The sequence below is a fragment of the Caretta caretta genome, chromosome 6, assembly GCF_965140235.1.
Source record: "Caretta caretta isolate rCarCar2 chromosome 6, rCarCar1.hap1, whole genome shotgun sequence".
NCBI lineage: Eukaryota > Metazoa > Chordata > Testudines > Cheloniidae > Caretta > Caretta caretta.
In genome coordinates, this window is record NC_134211.1 from 66,499,895 (window position 1) to 66,519,299 (window position 19,405).

The 19,405-nt window shown below is 40.8% G+C and overlaps 1 protein-coding gene across 4 annotated transcripts in view; it reads left to right on the forward strand.

Annotated features, from left to right (window-relative positions):
- PSEN1 (presenilin 1) overlaps positions 1 to 19,405 on the forward strand; it is a 55,608-nt gene that overhangs the window by 6,702 nt on the left and 29,501 nt on the right. For 3 of the 4 annotated variants that reach the window (XM_048852893.2, XM_048852894.2, XM_048852892.2), the window contains exons 2-4: positions 7,922 to 8,065; positions 13,498 to 13,751; positions 15,295 to 15,436. In XM_048852893.2, the coding sequence (XP_048708850.2) occupies positions 7,982 to 8,065; positions 13,498 to 13,751; positions 15,295 to 15,436 (480 nt within the window). In that variant the 5' untranslated portion in view covers positions 7,922 to 7,981. Of the gene's footprint in view, positions 1 to 2,900; positions 3,029 to 7,921; positions 8,066 to 13,497; positions 13,752 to 15,294; positions 15,437 to 19,405 lie in introns of those variants that run through there. The other variant, XM_048852891.2, reaches the window with a different exon arrangement.

Sequence of the window (19,405 nt, forward strand, 5' to 3'; positions counted from 1 at the left end):
TATCAGTGATTTTTTCCAGGTCATTAATAAAAATGTTAAATAGCATAGGGCCAAGAGCAGGTCGCTGTGGGACACCACTAGAAACACACCTGGTCAATGATGATTTCCTGTTTATAATTACATTTTGAGAGCTATCAGGCAGTTTTTAATCCATTTAATGTGTGCCATGTTAATGTTATTTTTTTTAAACAAAATGTTGTGCAGTACCAAATCAAATGCCTTACAGAAATAAGTCTGTTATATCAATACCATTACTTTTATCAACCAAATTTATAATCTCATCAAAAGATATCAAGTTAGTTTGACAGGGTCAATTTTCCATAAGCCCATCTTCATTAGGGTTAGTTATATTACCCCGTTTTATTTCTTTATCAGTCAAGTCCCATATCAGCCACTCCATTATCTTGACAGTGATCAATGTCAGACTGACAGGCCTATACTTACCCAGGTCATCCTATTTACTAGTTTTAAATATTGGCACAATATTAGCTTACTTCCAGTCTTCTGGAACTTCCCCAATGTTCCAAGGTTTATTGAAAATCAACATTAATGGTCCAGTGAGCTTCTCAGCCTGCTCTTTTAAAACTTAAATACAGGCTATCTGAGCCTGCTGATTTAAAAAAATGTCAGACTTTAGTAGCTACTGGTTAATCTCCAGTAATACTGGTGGAATGTAAAGCGTGTTATCATATGATGAGACTACATCATCTGGTTTTTGTTTGTTTTTTCCCCAAATGCAGAACAGGCATGTTCAATAAATATTTCTGCCTTTTCTGCATTATTCTACCGTTTCCAGCGAGTAATGAACCGTAACATTGTTAGGATTCTTTTTCTTCCTAATATATTTAGAAAACTCCTTCTTATTGTCCTAACTCTTCTGGACATAATTTCTCCTTGTGTCCCTTTGCTTCCCTTATAAATTTTCGACAATTCCTTGCCTCTGATTTATATTCATTATGGTCAATGTCCCCTTTTTTCCATTTGTTATATATAGTTTATAGCTGCCTTCACTTCCCCTTTAAACCAGGTGGGTTTTTTAACCTATATATCCTTCCTCAGTTGCGGCTTTTTGGGCATCAACTAAAGTGTTGTTAAACAATTCCCAATTATCATTCATATTTTTCTGATTAAATTCGTTTTCCCAGCTGATTTCACTCATAATTGCTTTCAGCTTTGTGAAACTGGCCCTTTTAAAGCACCAAGTATATGTTCCACTGGTTTGGACTTTATTCTGTTTGCCCATTATAAATGTGATCAAGTCATGAAGATTTGTACCTAAGCTACCATTAATTTTTAGTTCTGTGATCAGTTTCCCTTTGTCCTGTCAAGACTAGTTGGACGTTATCTGTAATAGGATGTTTTAGTACTGGCAGCATGAGATCTCCAGCAAGTCATGGAATTGAAGTCCCCCATGATCATGCATCTCTTTTATTCTTTACACATTATAGATAGAAGTGTTCATCCTGTTCCCTAGTGTGGTTTGATGCTCTATAACAGACACCAGCTAATACCCCATCTTCGTTGTGTTAGGACATTGATCCATAAGCATTCAAGGTAATTTTCTTCTGAGTTATCAGTGACTCAGAAACAGATAATGCCATTTTTGACATAGAGTGGCACTCCTGCTCCTCTTTTGTCCACTCAGTCCTTCCTAAATAGGTTGTAACCATTGATTTTAACATTCCAATAGTGCAAATCATCCCAGTGGGTTTCAGTAATACCAAATAGATCAAATTTATGCTTATAAATGAGCAATTCCCATTCCTTTTGTTTATTATCCAGGTTCCTAGTATTGGTGTTGAGGCAATTAAATAATTTCTTTTCTCCATATCCTTTGGTTCCTTAATTAATGCTGTTCTCGACATCTTGATTTTATCCTCAGTGAACGATCGCATCTTCCCTCTTTTTACCCTCCCCTTTTGTTGTCAATTTAATGTCCTCCTGACATTTCTAGCTAACCTATTCCCAAGAGATGGTTTCCTCTTTTACTGGGGTGGAGGCCATCCACACTATACAGCCGTCTCTCCCTATAGAAGTTAGACCAGAGTTACTCAAACCCTATACCACTTTACCTAGTCAAGTGATTCATTTCAGGTTATGTTGATTGGTTTTTAAAGCAATTTTATTTTCATTTGTTGCTAAAAATTTTTGAAGCATTTGTATTAGATTTAGATTTTATTAAAGATTGTTTTTATGAGTTTGACCCAGATGAGACGGTGCCCTTTTATTATGGATTCCTTGCCACTCTTTTCTTTTTCTTTGATATTTTGTATCACTGTTGACATCACGGCTTTGTATCATTGTTGATGTTCAGGTCTTTCTGAGTGCACCCCATCTCGTGTTTGGTCTTTTGCCCTTATCTGTCTTGGGGTGGAATCTTGCGATGGTTAGACTGGGACTTAGTACGCTATACCAACCTCTTATTGCCCAGCAGGTCCAAGTGCATTTCTTCCCTTCAGGAACCTGTGATCAGTAATATTGACCAAGAGCCTTCTTAAAACCAAGTATTTTTATTTAGTAGCTTGAACAAAGCGTTAGGCCTGGTCTGCACTACATAGTTAGGTTGGGTCTGTGGGGAGAAGAGGCTGTGCAGGCACAGCTCCGATCCAGCTGTAGAAACCTCTACATCTATGAGTAGACTGCTTGGGGGCATGTAGGGGAAGGGCTACAAGAGGGACCAGCCTCGGTACTACGTGAAAGCCAAAGACTTGAACCAAAAGGCAGGGGAGGCCAGCAATCGGTCTGGTGCAGAGCTACAGACCTGCCACTTTTACAAAGAGCTTCATGCCATAAGCAGAGACCCCACCACCACCTCCAACAGCCCTGTGGATGCTTAGGAGGAGCCCGAGTCACAGGCCCCTGCCATGAACAGCAAGGAGGAGGAAGTGGAGGAAGAGTATGGGGGAGAGGCAGCTGGGGGGACAGGCAACTGGGGTATCCAGCTGTGAGAGCCAGGACATGTGTTTTACTTCACCGCAGTCCAGCCAGTCCCGACAGTCGAGCACTGATGCAGAGGAAGGAACCTCTGGTAAGTACGTGGTTTGCTTTGAAATTACAGGGATGGAACCCCCAAAGTAGCAGGACAAATCTGTTGATTTACTCTTTTTACTTGTGTTAGAAGAGGTAGTGAAACAATCAAGAGAGGTAGAGTTACTATCTGCATTTCATTTCCCTCAAGAGTTAGGTGCATAGGGCTGTGTGGAGCAGTTTGTTTACATGCACCAGGAGGTCCTGTGAATCCTGAATAGAAATCTTGATTAAACTTTAGTGGGGGTAGTCTGAAATCCTTTGCCGAAGACTTTTGGGGAGGGCTGCCTTATTTCTTCCCCTGCACTAGGACGCTTTCCCATGCCATTCAGCGATTACTTCAGTAAGCAAAAGAGCAAGGCCGGGCAGAGCGCGCTACAGCTGCACACACCTCTCTGCCTCACTATTAAAACAGTCTTTCAAAGCCTCACTGAGCCATATAGCTCTTCATTGAGCTCTTCTTATAGCCCTTGTATCTGGCTGTTCAGATTCGGCAGACAGCTGCTCCATCTCCGCCCTCTACCCCAGCAGAAACTTCCCACCTTGGCTTCGAAGATGTTATGCAGGACGCATCAGGCCGCTATTGCCGTTGAGATTTTTTTTTCCACTGAGGTCCAATCTCATAAGTAGACAATGCCAGTGAACCATCAAATGGTTAAAGCAGGAGTGGGCAAACTTTTTGGCCGAAGGGCCACATGGGGGTATAAAATGGTATGGAGGGCCGGGTAGCGAAGGCTGTGCCTCCCCAAACAGCCTGGCCCCTGCCCCCTATCTGCCCCTCCCACATTCCACCCCCTGCCTGCCCCCCTCAAAACTCCCAACCCATTCAACCCCCCCTGCTCCTTGTCCCCTGACTACCCCCTCCCGAGACCCTCGCCCCAACCGCCCTCCCTCCCCCGGACCCAACTCCCCCCACTCCCCGTCCCCTGACTGCTCCCCCCAGAACCTCTGCCCTATCCAACTGCCCCCCGTTCCCCATCCCCTGACCACCCCGCCCCCCCTGAACCTCCGCCCCATCCAACCGCCTCCTGTCCCGTGACTGCCCCCCTGGGATCCCTTGCCCCTTATCCAATGCCCTGGTCCCAGCCCCCTTACCATGCCACTCAGAGCAGCATATCTGGCCGCTGCCCAACCGGAGCCAGATACGCTGCCCAGAGTGCTGCTGAGAGTGCTACCCACTCAGCAGCGTGGCGGGGGGGGGGGGAAATGTGTGCCATCTGTCGCCCCACTGCAGTTCAGGAAGCCCATTGCTGCAAAACCATCCATTATGTCCTGCAGATTGCCCAGAGTCACAGTCCTCTGTAGCAGGTGCTTAATGGCCCTGTACACTTGCATCAAAACAGCCCCCGTGGTGGGTATCCCAACTCCAAATTGATTTCCAGCTGACCAATAGCAATCAGCATTGCAAGTTTCCACAGTGCAATCACCACTTGCTTCTCAGCTATTAGTGCGGCTCTCATTTTGGTCTCCCTGTGCTGAAGGGCTAGGGCGAGTTCGGCATGCAAATCCAGGAATGTGGCCTTGCGTATCCAAAAGTCCTGCAGCCTCTGCTTGTCATCCCAAACTTGCATGCCAATGCGATCCCACCAGTCAGTGCTTGTTTCTTGAGCCCAGAACCAACACTCAGCCATTTGCAGCTGCTCCCTGAATGCTGCTAACAACCTTGAATTGTTTCTTTCTATATCCCACAGAAATCTAGCCTCCAGGGAATCGTCCTGTTCTTGCAGCTCTGCAAATACTGCAGGATCAGGCGGCCCATTCTTGCAAAGCTCATCACAATAGTGCAGAGCTGTGTAGGATCCATGTTTCTGTCACAGATGGCAAACAGCGAGGAGGGACGTGGAGATTTGCAGGGATTTTTGAAGAGAGGCACTAAATATTATGGGCTGAAGAACACTACATTATGGGAATTTGAATCCATGCTCCCAGTCACCCCTGCATGACTCATTTTTCCCAAGAGGCATTGCAGAAACTTCCCAAAACATCCTGTGCTGGATGGTGGTGTGATTGCACAGTGGGATAGCTGCCCAGGGTGCATTGCACTCTGCATTGATACAAGCACTCCTGGTGAGGATGCGCACCGCTGACACAAGGAGGGTAGGGTGGACACGCACAAACGATGTAATAAGTGCGGGGACTGTATGCTGCCATAACGTAGGTTGACATAATTTTGTAGTGGAGAGATGACCCTTGAGGAAAAGATTTTAAAACCAGGAGCCTAGGTGCACATTAGGGTTTGTCTCCATTTAAAAAGCTACCGTGGCACAGCTAGACACTACCATTGCTGATGGGAAGGAGGGGTTCTCCTGTCCTTATAGTTAATCCACCTCGCTGAGTGGTGGTAGTTAGGTTAATGGACAAATTCTTCCAACAACCTAGCTCTGTCTATGCTGGGGGTTAGGTCTGCATAGCTGGACCTCTCAGGAGCATGGAACATTCACACCCCTGAGAGACGCAGCTATGCTACGCTAAGTTCCCAATGTAGACCAAGCCTCAGTTAGGCTACGTCTACACTAGAGACCTTACAGCGACAGAACTGTACCACTGCAGCTGCGCCTCTAAGGTCTCCCGTGTAGCTGCTCTATGCTGATGGGAGAGAGCTCTCCTGTTGGCATAATTCAGCCATCACCAGCGAGCGGCGGTAGCAGTGTCAGTGGGAGAGCGTCTCCCACTGACATAGCACTGTCCACACCAGCATGTCTGTCAGTGAAACTTGTCACTCAGGAGGGTGTATTTTTCATAAAACCTCCCCCCCACCTTCATAACAGTTTTACTGACAAAAGTACTAGTGTAGACGTAGCCTTAGTGCAGTGGTCTCCAAACTTTTTATGACCAAGATCACTTTTTGAATCTAAGGGCAACCCAGGATCTGCCCCGCCCTGTCCCCAAAGCCTTGCCCCGGTCACTCCATATCCCTGCCCCCCTCACTCACTCTCACAGGGCTGGGGTAGGGAGTTGGGGTTCAGGAGGGGGTGCGGGCTCTGGGCTGGGGTCGAGAAGTTCACAGTGTGGGAGGTGGCTCTGGGTTGAGCCTGGGAGTTGGGGTTCAGGAGAGGGTTTGGGGTACAAGCTCTAGGAGGGAGTTTGGGTGCAGAAGGGGGCTCCAGGCTGGGGCAGTGTGTTGGGATGCAGGACAGGGTACAGGGTGCTGGCTCTGGGAGGGGGGTCAGGACAGCGGGTTGGGGTGCAGGAGAGGGTGCTGGCTCTGGGAGGGGGATCAGGGCTGGAGCAGAGTGTTGCGGTTCAGGAGGGGGCAGGGTGTTGGGGTGCTGGAGGGGTATGGGATGCTGGTTCTAGGAAGGGGCTGGGGGTTGGGGTGCAGGAATGCACTTGGGGTGCTGGCTCTGGGAGGAGGTGCAGAAGGGGGTATGGGGTGCTGGCTCTGGGAGGGGGATCAGGGCTGGAGTAGAGTGTTGGGGTGCAGGAACGGGTTTGCTCTGGGAGGGGGCTCCAGGAAGTGGCTGGGGGTTGGGGTGCTGGCTCTGGGAGGGGGCTCAGGGATGGGGGTTTGGGTGCAGCCTCCTGCTGGGCAGCACTTACCTCTGACGGCTCCCAGTCAGCAGTGGGCGCAGCGAGGCTAAGGCAGCTTTCCTGCCTACCCCGGCCCCACACCGCTCCCGGAAGGGGCCAACGCGCCCCTTGGGGCAGGGAGCATGTGGCTCCACACACTGGGAGATCCTCTAGGATCGACCAGTCAGCAGTGATCGACTGGTTGTTGACTTCTACCTTAGATGGACTTACCACTTATGTTACTAGAGCTGGCTGGAGCCATTAGAGCTGATCACTCTGGCATTGTCTCTTAATGCCCATTAAGTGGAAGTCATTATTAGAAAGAGTTTCCTGTCTCTTTCCTGAGGTGGATAGACTCTGCTACCCAGACAGACCTCTAGGGAGAAATATCAATTTCCATGCATGGTATGGAAACACTCAGCTAGTGAGAGATCCAGATACAATATTATTTATTAAACAGCACCCCCACGTTTGTCACTTGGTTTTCTCTAAAACTCATACTGAATTATTTTCCTGTGTCCTGGCTTTTACAGTCGTGTTTTCTGCTTCACGTACTTAGCTGTTGGGTGGGGAAGTGGGAGGGGAGGGGGAGAGATTCATTCATATGTATCTTATTGTTTTTACATTAGAGCTTGCATAGTTTTTAAGTAATAACTGGGGCTATCACGTATATTATGCATGGCACGTTTGAATAAATTTGCCCAAGTGATATCCATTAGGGGGTGTGAATATGCCTTAATACTTGAAAGCCTGCTGAAGGTTTTTGTGCTTAGTAATTGAATGGAAGTATTGTTCTGTGTAACTCCAGGCAACTGCCAGAGCATTAAAGATACTAAATGCTATACGTCAAACTTCAGTTTTTCAAATGTCAAGATTTAAAACTATAAACTTGTACCCAGAAGCTGAGAGATCTCCAACCTGAGAATGAGTGAGCCAAGAGAGAAGAATCCTGCATCTGGTTTACCATTACTTGGCTGTGGGGTATGGTGTGAGGTAATGAGGCTAAGGAAAGTTATAGGAGGATGTTCTGCAGTCTAATTAAAAATAGAAGTATATCGTTTACATTTTGAACAAATGTGCAATGAATGTTTGCATAATTGCTCAAGGTGGGATAAAGAATTTATCTTCTTTCTCAATAATTTATAGAATCCTAAACTTGGCACTTCTTTTGTTTACTCTCATGGCTGACTAACTTTTCTGATAATTTTTTATTTTTGTGCTGGGAAATCCCCATCGGGTAGATTTTCATGAAAATGTAGCATGGTTGTACATCACCAAAGAGAAGAAGGGGAAATGGTTATCCTTGATCTACATGAGTTATGAATTTTTTTTTTAAAAAGAGTTGGTGAATATGGAATCTTAACACATCTGCTTTTCCTTGCAGTGTCTCAAGAGGAAAGTTCTGTTTTGTGTAGCAATAATTGGTTTACACAGAGCTGTCCCAATGACAGAGCTATCTGCACACCTACCTCAGTTCCAGCATGGGCAGCTGACAGAAAACTTCCCTGACAACCACCTGAGCAATGCTGTAAGTAACAAACTACTTCATCAGGCAGTCAGCTTGCAAACACCTAGAAGATAAGGAGGTGATAAGTAACAGTTAACATGGATTTGTCAAGAGCAAATTGTGTCAAACCAACCTAATAGCTTTCTTTGACAGGATAACAAACCTTGGGTATAGGAGGAAAGCAGTAGATGTAGTATATCTTGACTATAGTAAGGCTTTTGCTACTGTCTCACATGTCCTTATCATAAACAAACTAGGGAAATACAACCTAGATGGAGCTACTATAAGGTAGGTGCATAACTGGTTGGAAAACCGTTCCCAGAGAGTAGTTATCAGTGGTTCACAGTCATGCTGGAAGGGCATAACGAGTGGGGTCCCCCAGGGATCAGTTCTGGATCCAGTTCTGTTCAATATTTTCGTCAGTGATTTAGATAATGGCAGAGAGTACACTTATAAAGTTTGTGGACGATACCAAGCTGGGAGGGGTTGCAAGTGCTTTGGAGGATAGGATTAAAATTCAGAATGATCTGGAGAAATGGTCTGAAGTAAATAGGCTGAAATTCAATAAGGACAAATGCAAAGTACTCCACTTAGGAAGGAACAATGAGTTATACACATGCAAAATGGGAAGTGACTGCCTAGGAAGGAGTACTGCAGAAAGGGATCTGGGGGCCATAGCGGATTACAAGCTACATATGAGTCAACAGTGTAACACTGTTGCAAAAAAAAAAACAAAAAAAAAAAAAACACCATCACTCTGGGGTGTATTAGCAGGAGTGTTGTAAGCAAGACACAAAAAAATTCTTCCATTCTACTCCGCACTGATTAGGCCTCAGCTGGAGTATTGCATCCAGTTCTGGGTGCCCCATTATGTGGACAAACTGGAGAAAATCCAGAGAACAGCAGCAAAAATGAATAAAGGTTTAGAAAACATGACCTGTGAGGAAAGATTGAAAAAAAAATGTTTGTTTAGTCTGGAAGAGAGGACTGAGTGGGGACATAACAGTTTTCAAGTACATATAAGGTTATTACAAGGAGGAGGGTGAAAAATTGTTCTCATTAACTTCTGAGGATGAGCAAGAAGCAATTGGCTTAAATTTCAGCAGGGGAGATTTAGGTTGGTTATTAGGGAAAACTTCCTGTTAGGGTGCTTAAGCACTGGAACAAATTGCCTAGGGAGGTTGGGGAATCTCTGTCATTGGAGGTTTTTAAGAGCAGGTGAGACAAACACCTGTCAGGGATGGTCTAGTTATGGAAAGGTCTGTTAGGGAAAGGGTGTTATAAAATTTGAGGACTGCTGATCTAAACTAAATCCCTTTTTGTAGGGAGGAAAAATTGATATACTCACGCCACAAGTTTGTTTGTTCCGCATGAGAATTGTCTTTTTAATTTTAAAAATGTGAGAATTATCTGAGGTTTTTAAAAATTATTCATATGTCAGTTTTCTTGCTTGTAAAACTGTGGAAATGCAATGCCAGACCAATTTGTAGAGTTTTTTCCAGCTTTAATAATGGTAGAAATTGCTCAGTGTAGTGTAGTGAATGTGAACCGCATGAAGACTGGTTTCAGAATAATTTTCATGGGGCTTTCATGCAACAAGTGTCATAAATGTCACATTATCACCATCTTCAATAACTGTGTAAGAAGTTACAATTGTTACAAACTTTGCGCTAACATCTGCTTTCAGATGCTCATGCCTCAACAGTATCTCCACTCAAGGAAAAAAAATAGGGCCTTCAATTTGTGTAATTTCAGTTTATGTAGAAGACACATCCATGCTGTTGGATAAAAGCAACATCAATTTTAACAACTTGTCTTGTTTTAGAGTTCCTAATATTGCTTTATATTAGCGTTGTGGATTAATCGCAGTTCACTCACTCAGTTAACTCAAAAAAATTAATCACGTTTAAAAAAATTAATCACAATTAATCACACTCTTAAACAATAGAATACCAGTTGAAATTTATTAACTATTTTTGGATGCTTTTCTACATTTTCAAATATATTGATTTAAATTACAATACAGAATACAAAGCGTACAGTGCTCACTTTATATTTTTATTACAGATATTTTCACTGTAAAATGATAAAAGAAATAGTATTTTTCTGTTCACCTCATACAAGTACCATAATGCAATCTCTTTATTGTGAAAGTGCAATTTACAAGTGTAGATTTTTTTTGTTACATAAGTGAATTAAAAAACAAAACAAATGTAAAACTGTAGAGCCTACAAGTCTACTCAGTCCTGCTCCTTATTCAGCCAGTCGCTAACACAAACAAGCAGGGTGGATAAAAATCAATGACTTTTTTTTAAAAAAAAATTTTAAAAATTGGATTTTTATTATTTAAATTGGATTTTTTTGATAAAATGCTTTTTGAAGAAAAAACCTATCTAAAGATAGCTTTAATTAAGATACATTACAGCTCAAAGATATCTCATCATGGAATACGGATTATAAATTCTAATTCTATAGCATGAGACAATATATTCATGTAATGTTTAAGAAAAGTTTTGTAAATGAGTTCCAGTAGTTCATGGATTAGGGACCCAATTTTACGGAGTTGCAGGGGCTTCTGTATAGATTATTTAGGTTAATCTTTCTATCTACCAAATGGAACTCAGTGCTCAGTCTAGAAGATACCATCAGAGATGCTTAGTTTTGTAGTTCTCAAACTGTGGATACTTAGTTTTGCAGAGATAACATGCTTGTTAACAGCAAAAATGTTTTAAAATAACTAATATATAGAGGTGAGAAATAACAGACCTCAACCCAATTGTCCTTCTGAATATTTGTGTACACAGAGTCAATCCCTTACCTCTCTCTAAAAGTGCAAAGTTTCAAAAAGTTCAATGAATAGAAGATTGTTGGGGACGGAATTAATCTGGAGGAGGAGGAGGTCTGGAGATAAATGTGAGAAGGGAGGGACAGACAGTAGAAACATAAGTGAAACTGTCTGAGCAGCATATTCCAGAAGTCTTGAGGTCTTTCTGAGTGTATCCGTCATTGATTTGAGACCTACCATACCATTCTCTCACGAGAAGGGAAAATCTATACTGGCAGCAGGCCGTAAAGGAGACCCAGTTTGGGAGTAAGAACCATTCAAGAAATATATGTTTGCTGATGATGTTTTAAAGAAGTGAACTGGTAGAAGTCACTTAAGCACTTGGATTCAGAGACTGTTGAAGTGATAATCTCACTTTTAACAGCAGTAGCTTCTTCTGCTGGTGTAGAAAGAATATTTTCTTCCTTTGGACTATTTCATTCCAAATGGAGAAACCGTTTGGGACTTGAAAAAGCAGGAAAGCTTGTTTTTCTTTTCCAGATTATGAACAAATGGGAAAATGAAGGTGAAGACGACTGAGTTAGCTGCAGAAGCCAATGTTTTAAGTTTCTCATGTTGACCTGGCTGACATAGTCTATTTAATTTTTGGTTTGTGTTTAAAAAAAATTCATTTAACTATTTTAGTTTAAAAACAATTTTAACAAAAACAAACCTGATTTAAAAAACTTGAATGTTTAACTAAATTCAAAAATTCATATGCTTGTTTTGTTAAAATATTATATGTTTGCTGTTGAAGAAAATAATCCGGAATACATAACGTTATTTTAGTTAAAACAGTTTAAATGTCTGTCTGGTGATGTTCTCCTCCTAATACAGCATGACAAGAAAATCCTCCAAATATTAATAATTAACCTGTAGAATTGGAGATAGTTCACCTCCCAATGACTTCATAAATGTCTGCTTCAATTACCTTTGGTAAATGAAATAACCAAACAATCATTCGTTTTCTGATATAGCTGTAACACTAATCTGAAAAGTTTTCAGAATAAATCACTTCAAAAATGTATAGTGTATATCTTCTACAAATGAAACCTACATCTATCTCTTGAGTTGTGAAGAATATGTATTAAGGTTATAACAACAAACAAGAATGCACTTTTATGTAGAAATCCATGATTAAATTGAGTCTTTCTGACTAGTGATTTGAATCAAATTCACCTTGCAAACAAGTTTGTTTACATTTACAGGAGATAATGCTGCCAGCTTCTTATTTACAAAGTCACCTGAAAGTGTGAGCAGCCATTTGTATGGCACTTTTGTAGCCGGCATAGCAACGTTTACGTGCTAGATATGCTAAACATTTGTATGGCACTTCATGCTTTGGCTGCCATTCCAGGGGACATGTTTCCATGCTGATGACGCTCATTTAAAAAAAAAAAAAAAAAAAAAAAGCGTTCATTAAATTTTGACTGAACTCATTGGGGATGAATAGACACTGGGGATGAATAGTATGTCTTCTGCTCTGTTTTACCCTTATTCTGGCATGTATTTCATATTATAGCAGTCTTGGATGATGACCCAGCACATATTGTTCATTTTAAGAACACTTTCACTGCAGATTTGACAAAACGCAAAGAAGGTACCGATGTGAGATTTCTAAAGATAGCTACAGCACTCAATCCAAGGTTTAAGAATCTGAAACTCCTTCCAAAATCTGAGAGGGACAAGGTGTGGAGCATGCTTTCAGAAATCTTAAAAGAGCAACACTTTGATGTGGAAACTACAGAACCTGAGACATCAAAAAAGAAAATCAACCTTCTGCAGGTGGTATCTGACTCAGATGATGAAAGTGAACATGCGTCGGTCTGCACTGCTTTGGGTCGTTATCGAGTGGAACCCGTCTTCAGCATGGACACATGTCCTCTGGAATGGTGGTTGAAGATGAAGGGACATATGAATCTTTTGCGCATCTGGCACATAAATATCTTGCAACGCTGGCTACAACAGTGCCATGAGAACGCCTGTTCTCATTTTCAGGTGACATTGTAAACAACAAGCGGGCAGCATTATCTCCTGCAAAATGTAACCAAACTTGTTTGTCTGAATGATTAGCTGAACAAAAGTAGGACTGAGTGAACTCGTAGGCTCTAAAGTTTTACATTGTTTTATTTTTGAATGCAGTTATTTTTTGTACCTAATTATACATTTGTAAATTCAACCTTCATGATTAAGAGATTGCATTACAGTACTTGTATGAGGTGAATTGAAAAATACTAATTTTTTTTTTACAGCACAAATATTTCATCAAAAATAAATATACGGTGAGCACTGTAGACTTTGTATTCTGTGTTGTAATTGAAATCAATATATTTGAAAATATAGAAAAATCCAAAAATATTTAAATAAATGGTATTCTATTATTGTTTAACAGAGCGATTAATCATGATTAATTTTTTTTAATTGCTTGACCGCCCTACTTTATATACTTCCATTCTATCCACAGTTTTCATGCAGTGTATTGTAAATGCTGTTGTTTAGGTCCTTGCTGCTGAAACTATATGACAGTCAATAGTACAGTGTATATTCCCCACTCCACAGCCTCCTTGGCGTAGCATACAGATCACGTGGCAAATAGATGCTTATGGAAATGGGATTACTTATCTTGCAGAATGACAACAGCGAGAGGCGACGCCATGATACGAGCGAGCGAAGGCGCAATGACAACCCTGAATCAGAGACTAATGGGCAGCCACAGAATAGCATGCAGCAAGTGGTGGAGCAGGACGAAGAAGATGAGGAGTTGACGTTGAAATACGGGGCAAAGCATGTGATTATGCTCTTTGCACCTGTCACGCTTTGCATGGTGGTAGTTGTTGCAACCATCAAGTCTGTCAGCTTTTATACACGCAAGGATGGACAGCTGTATGTATCAAATCCTCTAATTTTTTTTTTTATTGTCTTTGTTGGTTTGGATCTGCTGGGGATCCTTTCCTTTGCTATGTGTCTGCGCGTCTTCAAGTGCCTATGTTATACAATGAACTTTCCTCAAGCCCTGGTTTGATGCTGGTCCTTCTGGAGTCCAGCAGCCCTACTTTCAACATTGTTCCCAGCTTCTGTCAGCCTGGAGACTGATCCAGACTGGTTTTTCCTATCAGATCAACCCAATTTTTCTTGTGCTTGCATAAGTTAAAGGACTTACCACGATGAAACCGGAAGTTTCTCTTTGCAGCTTTGCCAATAATTTCAAGTCTCCCTTGTAGAAGCATCTCTCTCAAGATAATTTGTTCACCATTGCTTTCGTCTGAATCTTGGCCTTTAACTGAATAGTTTGTGCCTCTTGTGTGATGCTTACGCGATATGGACTTAATTCTGAGCACAGGCCATGAAAGTTGCACTCCATTAAAAATTAAAGCTTCCTTAGTGGTGAAAAATGAGAGCTTAAAGAACATCAATATGTATGCAGGGTTCGGGTTTGTTTATGTTGCTTGTTGACAAAGAAATAAATACGTTAGCAAGAGCTGTCAAGAAATTTTCCAACTAAATTTTTCAATTTCAACAGATCTGCATTGTCCAATGGAGAAACATTTTGTGGAAACATGTTGAATTTAACAAAAATGCATTTTTGGAGGAAAAAAACTGACACACAACTTTTTGATAATGTCAGAACATGTTTGGTTTGTGGCTTCAAAATAGATATTGCAAAAAAATTCAATTTTTTAAAATGTTAAGATCAGAATGAAACATTGATCTGAAATTACTGTTTTTGAATTACATTGATTTAGGAAGTCTTAAAATTTTGGTTTTATTCTGTTTTTGGAACAGGTGTTTTTTAAACTCGTGGAATTTCCCACAGAACAGAAAATCTAATTCCTCCCCTGCACTACTCATTTTTATCTTCAGGTTGCGTTTTATTGAATATCCACTAGATGGTGTATGTACAAAGGCTCAAATGTATTTAGTGTGACCTAATTCACATTTACTTGCATGCTATAAATCAGAAGTTCTCAAACTTCATTGCATGCGACCCAAGGAGTTGGGACTGAAACCTGAGCCTGCCCGAACCCCACTGCCCTGGGTGGGGGGACCAAAGCTGAAGCCCAAGGGCTCAGCCCCCAGGTGGGAGGCCTGTAACCTGAGCCCTACCACACAAGTCTGAAGCCTGAGGGCTTTGGCCCCGGGTCCCAGCAAGTCTAACGCCAGCCCTGGTGATCTCATTAAAATGGGGTCACAACCCACAGTTTGAGAACTGCTGCTATAAATAAAATAGTTTTTAAATGTTGGTTGCTCTCTTACTAAGCAAAAAATAACTCTCACTTTTGTAACTTTGATTTGAAAGATAAGTACTGAGATGTCAAGAGGGAAATTGGCTTTAAATATCTACATATTAATCCTGAGCTTTTATCTAGAAAACTTTTATGTGGAATATGTATTGGAATTTCATTTCTTTTTTTGGTCTGTATTGTAGTATCTACACTCCGTTCACTGAAGACACGGACACCGTGGGACAGAGAGCTCTGAACTCTATTCTCAATGCTGCCATCATGATCAGTGTCATCATTGTCATGACCATACTCCTGGTTGTGCTTTACAAATACAGGTGCTATAAGGTGAGCACAAATGTTAACCTTGGTAATTAGTTCTGCTAACCTTCTTTTATTTACTGAAATGTATTATCAGGGAAAGAGCAATCATGATTAACTAAACTGGCAGCACCAGTTGGATGTTCACTGCTTTAGTTTTTGGAGCCTTGTTCCCCATATTGGGAGGGAATGGACAATTTATTGGATCAGATAGTACATAGTCTTTCATGGAGTAAAAGTGGACAAGGCATGATCTTGGCATTGCCAATAATAAAATGCACTTCAACAGCAATGTTTGTGTGTGACAGTATGTCACCTGAGATCAGGACTCAAAAATACATAATGGTATTATTGATGGGAGCTCAAACTTAATCTAGATGAGGGTCGCATCAACTTGCTAGAACTTACAGTCTCCATATGTCAAAGCTCCATGTTAAAGCTGTGGGTGTGGGCTACTTTTGGCCCAGTGATTGTGTTTTTTTCCTTTAATGCTTAATAAAGCAGGATGTGGAATAACAAAATGATATACTGTCTTTTTTAGTCAGACCCTTGAACATATGTGTTTTACAGTCACATAATTTGCTATCAAACTTGCCTCAAAATTTAGTTCCAGCTTCTTAGATTTTTGAGGGGAGTTTCTAACTGCATGGATGCAATGAAAAAAAGCCTTTTGAAAATGTCACCACATTGTGATGGATGCAATGACATCTGCCTGAGTCTGCAGACACTCTGGAAAAAGATTTATGAGGTGTTAACTTCCCCATTTATCACAATGGGGTATTGAATTAATACCCCAAACAATGATAGTTTAAAATAGATATTTAAATTATTTCACTGCTGATCATTTTAGTAGAACTGGCCAACTGATGTGCTTAAACCCGCAATCCCAAACTGTCCTTTGGGCCTCTCCAGATGCCAGAAGCCTCACCTGTGCTTACCAAGCTGCCAAAACCTCTAGCTTCCCCTTGATCATTTCTACAGTGCAGTTGTGCACTGTCATTACAAAGATCTTTGGCACATCAGAAAGTGAATATGTAGACTGCATAAAACTAAATTCAATGACAAAATAAATATTGGAGCTTTGGTAGTGATTGTATTTATTTTCATGCTTACTTCATGAAAAATGTTGAACTTTTGAATTTTAATGAAGCTAACACAGTATCTCCAAGCCGCTGCACTGAAGTGCTGAAAAATCCAGGCACCCAGTTGCTGAACATAAATCTAATTTTCTGCTGGGTATGTAGAGAATCACTGTTGGTTTACATTTCAGTGAACAGAAACAAACTTCTAGCAAAAGAATATTTGACATCCCAAGTGGTGGCAGTATGCTATCTACTTTGCTCATTTGTAGTGCCTTTCATTCAGGCATTATGTCTGGGAAAATGCCTTTGAGGTAGGGAAAGTATTGTCCCAATTTTCCAACTGGAGAAATTGAGGCCCAAATGTGAAGCGTCTTACATGAGGTTACAGAGCAAATCAATAGTAGAGCTGGTCGTGATTTCAGATTCTAACTCTAACCACCAGAAATCAAGCCTTCTCAGCTTGACTGAGTAGTTTCTCTTATTCTTTCATGTATTTTTATTTTTGCCTTAATTCCCCCATATTTTTAGTCTGTCTAAGCAAATTCTTTTACTGCCAGAGCTCCAGATTTAATTCCCTGTATTTTGCAAACCGTGGCAAGTCCCTTTTATTCAGGTTTTTAGCAGGCAAGCTGACTCTGTACCAACAAATCAGTTAGGAGTCATTGTCAGGTGAGACGTGGAAATGTTTTAATCAGAAGTCTAGAAACTTGCCATGACATGTTACGAAATATGTTGGATAACACTTATCTTTCACATGTAGTGTGTTGAGAAACTTCTATGAGAAAAGGACAGGTGGTTTTGAAAATGATTTAATATTTGAAAAGCCATGTAATGTGAAGAACACACATTACTGGTGTGGAAAGTGGTGTGATACACCAAATTGTTTCAGTTAGGTATCAGTGAGGCTACTCACGGTAGTTAAGCACATGTAAGTATTGCAGGATTGGGGCGTTAGAGCAGTGGCTCTCAACCTTTCCAGACTACTGTATCCCCTTCAGGAGTCTGATTTGTCCTGCATACCCCCAAGTTTCACCTCACTTAAAAACTACTTGCTTACAAAATCAGACATTAAAAATACAAAAGTGTCTCAGTGCACTATTACTGAAAAATTGCTTGCTTTCTCCTTTTTACCATATAATTATAAAATAAATCAATTGGAATATAAGTATTATACGTACATTTCAGTGTATAGTATATAGGGCAGTATAAACAAGTCATTGTATGAAATTTTAGTTTGTACTGACTTCACTAGTGCTTTTTATGTAGCCTGTTGTAAAACTAGGCAAATATCTAGGTTAATTGATGTACCCCCTAGAAGACCTCTGTGTACCACTGGTTGAGAACCGCTCCCTTAGTTATGCACTTTTTGGCATTTGTTCAGTAGAGCAGATCTGCTCTTTGCTAGAATGGGACATTAGTATTCAGGCACACTGGACTGCCAGGTCTCTTCTCTTCCTAGGCAGTAGGACAGTTTTCTTTGGGGTTTTCTTATTGCTAATGTGTCTTTCATTTAACCATAAAGTTATGTCATCTTGTCCATCAAAGTGACCTGAAAAGATTTTGTTTTTAAAAACAAAATCCAGTCTTTCACTCTATCAGAATATATGTGTAGCCTTACACATTATTTGTAAAGCTGATCCCCAGCTTCAGAGTTCTTCTCCTTGTAACAGTTGTTGGTGACAGAAATTTGACGTCTTCCCTGCCAACAGCATTTAAAAACCGAATGTTTAATGCAAAGGAGAAAGCTGCGCATCCTTTATTTTTTGAGACGGCTCTATCAGATATAGAGAGAGGCTAACCTGTGAGGTTACCCAGGCTTGCCAACAAGTCTTGTTACATTGAGGTTTTTTTGTAAACTGGGATACATCATGAAGGATGGCCCAGAGGAAGAGATAGAAAGTGGAAGAGATCCTGCAGAGGACTCTGAACACACTTAAGAAAATACATTTAAAACCTATATGAAACTTGACACTCTTTTGTTTGTTAGAAGGTTGTTGCTGTTTCATGTAAGTCAAATAAATACTAGTGAAACAGAAATAATCTCTACAAGGTAAAACATTAAATTTCATAAGTTTTTATTGTTTTTAAAAATGTTTAAAATCCAATATAAACCATTTGCAAGGAGGGAAATAAGGAGGAAAAACAAAACTCCAGATCAGAAAGATTGAGTTCTCTTGGATGTATAGTTGTTTTGAATAGTAAATTCTGCTCTGAATCTGGCTTCAACACAGGTAGGATTCCTTGTGCCATTTTAACCAGTTCAAGCAAGTACTAAATTACTGCTTCTGACTTCTTTATCTATAAAGAACTTTAAACTAGTTGTGGGGTCCATGTCTTAGCTTGTGTGTGAGGTTCCTTGTCTAGAAGAAAAAATATTTCTTTATATTTCACGTTTTTCATACCCCATTGCACCTCAAAGGTACTCTTCTTAAGGCCAGAACTTGCCCAAAGTCTTTAACAGGTTGGAGTTTTTGACTTACAAGTCTAGGGATCTGTTTTTCTGAAGAGATTGTCCGTTCCCCTCCTTCAGTTGTTTTTGAAAGATATCTTCTATTGCTTTTTTCCCTGGGTTTTGGATGATTTTCTACCAGTTTGATGTAGCATTTCAGAGCTTTGTTTTTTGTAATCGTGTACTTAGGAAATCTAGCATTTTGTCATCTTGCAGCCTGTCAGTTCAGACATGATCATAGTTAGAGGGCTTTCCAAATTCTCTTCAATCTTTGTTTTTAGTCTGGGACATTAGTATGAAGGACTTGTCCCAAAGTATGCTCACTCCTTAAAACAAGGTTTGATGATATTTTCTAATGTAACTTTTTTTTGTAAAATTCATGTATGTCTTGCTAGACTTTAATCTCAAAACATGGTTGTCATCTTGATATACATGGTGATGTATTTTGCTATCAAATTGTGTGAT